This window comes from Haemaphysalis longicornis, unplaced genomic scaffold (genome assembly GCF_048455015.1).
Source record: "Haemaphysalis longicornis isolate Haplotype H1 unplaced genomic scaffold, Haemaphysalis longicornis Haplotype H1 scaffold_6, whole genome shotgun sequence".
In the NCBI taxonomy this organism is placed as follows: Eukaryota; Metazoa; Arthropoda; class Arachnida; order Ixodida; family Ixodidae; genus Haemaphysalis; species Haemaphysalis longicornis.
In genome coordinates, this window is record NW_027526407.1 from 24,285,278 (window position 1) to 24,291,402 (window position 6,125).

A 6,125-nucleotide genomic window follows, 5' to 3' on the forward strand; every position below is an offset into this window, starting at 1 on the left:
CTAGAACTTGATGTAGCACAAATCAGAACCCTCTTTTTCCAAAGGTAGGTTCTCAAGAAAACAAGAAAACAAGATGCCTGTTGATGATCAGTGGGTTTTACTGCCGTTTTAGAGCAAGAATTTAGACAAAAGCTTTGTGATGGCATATCGTCAAAATGGTCTGGTCTTCAAAAGACAAGAACTCGTGTTAAACGCCCCACTAAAGGGTAAACATAGAAGGTCATTAAAACACATGATCAACCATTGATTCTCCCGTTGTCTTTGCTCGCTGTTTTGGTTTCGTCCTTATCCCAGTCTTTGTTGCAAGCTGTTGACGTCCTTCAAAAAGGAAATCCACGTTTTCAATCTTTTTTTATACGCGATGTTTTCCAAGGACGTCAAATGTTGAAAAGTACCAGGTGTGGTCGCAGAATACGAACACATACGTTTTTATCAAAGCGCAAAGCCAGAAAAGCAGCATCAGTAGCAAAACACACAATACGGAGACGCGTCCCGAAAGCGTAAATCGAGCCGGTTATAACTTCAATACAATCAAAATGATCCAACACGTTTTCCAGCTGTGCTGTTTACCCCTTTGTGTAGTCCCTTTTCCCGAACTTTGAACAAAATCGAGAGCGGTGTTCTTTTTTATTTTATTTTTAAAGTCACGCAGTTTTAGAAAAAGCACAACAGCCAATCAATTTTTGCGTATATTTACATTTTTAGGCAAGCGAGATTTTACAGATCAATTTATATATCTTGTCAACGTTATCCATCCCTTAAAAGTTGGTCACAATTACAGCTACAAGGATAGGGGACGACAAAGTTAGCGACAGTCTATCGTCTGACGGGATTTCCCTCATTTTTTTCTAATTTTTTTTTTGTTCATGTCAAAACTCGCAATTTCTTTTGGCCTGCTTTCAATGTTGCTTCAGTTTGTGGTTTTAAATAAATTTTAGTCAGAACGATGAAACTGTGCCGCGCGCAAAGCCTCAAAGTTGAAAAAAACTGCAGCCACCAGAAATCCCGCATCACTGGTGGCAATTTCGCAACTTTCTTTCTCGCGAAGTACGGGCGCTAGAGAAAAACGGATTGCAGTTTTAAGATATTCTTTTCCATGCGCATAACGTGTAAGAATATTAAACAAAACAAAAGAAATGCGCGTGTGCAGCATGTTCGTTCTCTAGTGAAATCACCCAGCAGATATCGTGTTGCGCTTGCTCAGCCGGAAGATTCCAATTAGCGCTGCCTTAATATAGTCAAGAACAGTTAATTCATAGAGGCGTGTCTCTTGGTCCGCGTCAGATATCTTAAAAACGTAAGTTATCTTAAAAATACGTTCGTGTTCCAACATATGTGGCAATACTGAAAGAGACATTCCTGTCAGTTGAGCGAAAAAGTGTTTTCGTTACGTTTAGGTTTGGCTGTCGGTACGTCGCGTCTTTGGCGTTCTGCTGCTGAGCACGAGGTCGCGGGTTCGATTCCCGGCCGCGGCGGCCGCTTTTCTGATGGAGGCGAAAAGCAAAAACGCCCATGTGTACGAGATTTCGGCGCACGTTAAAGATCCCCAGGTGGTCAAAATTAATCCGGAGCCCTCCACTACGGGGCGCCTCATCGCCTGCGTTGCGTCGGCGCGTTAAACCCTACAATCAATCAATCAAATCAATCAACGTCGCGTGTTTGAGTGCCGTTGTGGGGGAGAACAGGAACGGCTTCAGGTCAAGGCCTTCGTTCATGGTATTTGCGCTTTTGCGATAACATTTTTCAGGAGGCTCACCTGACGGACTGGAGCGTTGCAAGCCGCGAAGAACGAGGGGAGGTCTTGGCGGTGGTGCGCACGCCGGTAACGCTGTGCACGGTTGGGCTGGCCTTCTACTTGGTGTCCTGGGGCTTTTCCGTAATTGGTGTGGAAGCATTTGCTAGCGTCTGCAACCTGTTTTTTGGCATGTCCCTACTCAGTCTTGGCCTGTGGGGCTATGGACACTATACTGGCCACATGGGGGAAGTCCTCGTCGAGATCGACGCCTTCGTCAATATCATCTGGGGCCGTGTGAGTGGTGGTGCCTTCATTTGTTCCTTATTCAAATTTATGTGGCCAGGCCTGAAACAAACATTTGTCTGTATGTTCATGCGTAAATTTTAATGTTCCTCAAAAACTCATTTAATGGCGACGATGGTTCAACGCGAGGCTTTCTCGTAGGACATTCCTTGGTTTCCTTCGGAGTTTGGACTTTAACTCACATACGGATTTTATTTTGACTCGAATGCAGTTGGAAATTTTGCTGACACAGCCTTTGACTTTGACCCTTCGACGTTTGATTTCGCGCAAAAAACTTCGGGGTTTAGTCATCGTCGTCGTTTAGAGGGCATACACTTTTTATCTCAAATTTTAGCACATCCATGCATATCTCTCAAATTCAAACTTTTTAGACTGTGTCAGAATGGCGCAATTGCGCAGACGTCGGCTGTATAACGCGAGGGAGCCCGGTACGATTGCAACCACGCGATGCGTTTTTTTCTTCGATTCACCCACGATTATTATCGGCAGATAAATTTGGTTTCTTCAATGCTTTTTGGGATGTGCACGGACGCCATCAGTAGGACAAAAGAAAGTTTCGCTTTAATAATCATCATCATTCGCGTGGTGGTTGCAATTTTTTACCAGCACATGGCAACAATCATGAGGTACAGGAGGAAAGAAGAAGACAATGTCGAAAGAGTTGTTTGGAGAACCTGCTACTCCGTTTCGCGCCGTTTTTTCTTTCATTCCATGTAGGTATGTGTATGGAATACGCAACACCGGAACGTAGTTTGGGCGGCACAGTTTGCGTATAGAATACGCAAATTGTGAAACTATAAACAGGGCTTCGAGAATCTCCTGACAACCCTTGAATTTATTTAAACGTTGATTTGAATCAGATTGGAAAGTTTCTGCCCTACTTAGAGCGCAATGAAGCGTTGGCACCTTTGTGACTAGCGTATTAATGACAATAGTCTGCTTATGGTTCCCAGAAATAAAACACGCAAGAGGAGGAATAATTTCTGTGTAAGAAAAAGAATGGCCGTGATAAAAGTGTTGGAACCTTATTTTGTAGCATTGGGTTTATTGGCATTTATTAGGCTGAGCCCAGCGAAGGTCGCTAGAAAAGAGTTTTTTGCGCTGGTGCGCAATGGGTTTTTACTTTTAGGCATAGTGTGAGCCATGGAACTGAGCGTACACCACACGACCAGCTCGATATCATACAAGCCTCTATTATCCTACTGCACTACACTGTCGCAACCTCAATGACTGTTTATAGCTTCGGCACGTAAAAAACACGTTTTCGACATGTTTAGGCGCGCAATCATCTGTCGTACATTGCTGAGCTTTAAAACCGGCGAGAAGTATGACATGTATGATACTGACAGTAGAGTTCACGAGTCTATATTTGCGAATATTGCTCCTTTTAGTCGTTCTCTTAGTTTGTATTTTTATCTAATCTCTAGCGAGATGCTAAAATTGAAGATTAAGTCTGTAAGATAGGTATATTAGTATTCACCAAACGTGTAACGTGTTGTTGGACAGCAACGTCATTTACCAAGCGCATTCTACATTTTTGGTGGCAATACTACCCGGCCATTGCTCGTTGAGCGGAGCCTATTCCCAATACACTTGTGTGTATATCTAGCAGGGGCGTGTCGAATACAAAAGGTAAATAACTGTGAATCGCGTTTAGTCTTTTCAAGGTTAAGCACTTCCTGACGTAAGTTTGTATGAAAATTTGCATAAATTTTCTGTCCGCTCAGATTTACAAAAATCGTGAGGGGCAGGGAATACTTTCAAGATGTACGCATTTCCGCCCCCTGTGGTCCTCAATACTAATAGACCTATTATGAAGCTTTATAGTAAACTACTTAAAAAAACAAAAACTATTATTATTGTAAATCTGTTGCAAGAAAGGTTCTGTCATGTTGCTCTACAGCTCTCACGTTGCTCTACGAAAATTGTGTAATATTGGCAAAAAGAAATGTTCTGTTTTTTTACCTTTTAAGGCATGTTAAAATCCCCATGAGGTCCGAGTGATATAATAGCACCCCACTGTGGTTCACCGCTTGTCTTATGTGTACATGCGTTACAGGCGTACAGGCGTCAGGTGTACATGTGCCAGGTGTACATGCTCAAATGTACAGGCGTTTTGTTATGCTTTTCTGGGAATCAGGCAGCAGGCGCGATTACAGGAAGCAAGAGCTTGAGTGGGAGAATAAGTGAATGAAGTGGATGAAGAATGCAACGTTGATATCTTTTTTACACATGAAACGCAGATGTCGCGAAAAACAATACCCTAGTGAAATTCACTCCAAACAAACCATGCGGGCTAGCACCTTCGACGAACATTTCATTTCAGTTGGAGATTACAATTTCTCTATAAAGAAGGTAACAAATAATTGTTCCTGCAAACTGAGTTTTCATATTGTAAATATTTGTGGCACGAGATATTTCCGGTGCTATAGTTCGGATCGGTTTTGTTTCCTTATTTTGATTTTTTAATACCCTCAGTGCATTACATTGAAGAGGAGAGAGGCGTATGCAGAACAATAAAAAACTAGCAGCTGCAACACAAAAATACAACAGTATACACTGTACCAAGGCCCAAATTACACGCACATAGCAACAAAGCAGCACCTTAAACACAAAAATACAGCAATGGGAAATAAACAAATTTCCACATTACACTCCCATATTATAATTGGCATTAAAAAGTTCATTCAAAACACGTCGATTGGATAAATAGATATAATACAACGCCATTGTGAAGAGCAGGGTTAAATAATTCGGATTGAACGATTGCTGCAATATCACGGAGAAGGTGGTTTCCTTCTTTGGATGTTAACAGAATAAATGATTTAGCGAAAGTTGTATGGCATGTATTTTGGCCTAATCTGTGAGAGTAATGAAGGCGTGATGATAGATAGGAACGTGGGGTGATAAAATTGTCGTGAAAGCTATCATGACAAGAGTTTTTATGGAACAGGCATAGTCGAGCTATTGTACGTCGTGTGGTCAGCAATGGCAGTTCAAAGTTCGATTTCATTGCAGATACACTGGATGCTGGATGATAGTTCGCAAGAATTGAGCGTGACGAGTTATTGTGTATCATTTCTAAATGATGAATTAGTACTTCAACGTGAGTCTGCCATACCGTTGAGGCGTACTCAATTTGGTTGCGTACAACGGATTTGTAAGAAAGTAGCTTGACAGGTGACGCGCACAGTTTGTAATTACACCATGAATTGCACTTTGCAGGCTGCGTTTGACCGCTATTTTTTCAGGTTAAATAGGACTGAAGTTGTGTGATGTGTTTGCTTGCAGCTGCTCGAGCCAATTTACAAGTCGATGATGCAAGCTAGCCACCTGATGCCCCACCTGACAAGGAACGCTTGTGAAGACTGTCGGGAGCCACCAATCTTTCGGCTCAACAGCTCTTGAGGAGCGAATTCCAGGACTCACAACCCCATACCTTTTTTTGTGGGTGTTGTCATTTTTTTCTCGGTACAGCCCTGGTGGATGAATAAAAGAAGCCGTAGTTGGGTATCGGTGCATGGCTCCTACGCTGCAACACAAACGCGCGGGCTCAATCGGGCTTGTATGTCTCGATTGTCGGTTTTTTCCAGCTTGCCGCTGTAGCTGCCTTTGTACATTGAAATTTTAAGAGTTTAAACCCACCAGCCGCTGCAGCTCAATCAGTAGGTGGTTGAGCATATGATCTCCCTCACAACCCCTGGCAACACGAAGCGCGTTTTTGGTCGCATTAGGTTAGTACGCTTGGCACTACACATGCTAAGTGCACAAAAAACGTACGCCTTCCAACATTCTATACACTCCAAAATTAGTGTCGAAGAGGGTATGCCTGACCATAAAATGCTATTTCTTCATGGTTCTAGATTAAGGCGTAACAGGACCAATTCAAATACAGTAGTTAAAGTGTGCAACAGAGCAGATGATGCAACCATTGTCGATTACCTTGAAAGACTGTGGGACGGATTCACGGCTAATAGCTGTGACACAGTGAACAATTTATGATTGAAACTGAAGCATGCCATTCAATATTGTGAACAGAATTTCATTCCGTCAAAAACAAAGAAACGACGCGTGATGCACCCTGGGT

At 42.6% G+C, this 6,125-nt stretch overlaps 1 protein-coding gene across 3 annotated transcripts in view; it reads left to right on the forward strand.

The window, feature by feature from the left end:
* Nucleotides 1-5,557, forward strand: part of LOC144142312 (uncharacterized) — a 50,141-nt gene extending 44,584 nt beyond the window's left edge. For all 3 annotated transcript variants that reach the window (XM_077673721.1, XM_077673720.1, XM_077673722.1), the window contains exons 19-20: nt 1,748-2,029; nt 5,330-5,557. In XM_077673721.1, the coding sequence (XP_077529847.1) occupies nt 1,748-2,029; nt 5,330-5,446 (399 nt within the window). In that variant the 3' untranslated portion in view covers nt 5,447-5,557. The remainder of the gene's footprint in view (nt 1-1,747; nt 2,030-5,329) is intronic.
* The last annotated feature ends 568 nt before the right edge of the window (nt 5,558-6,125 follow it).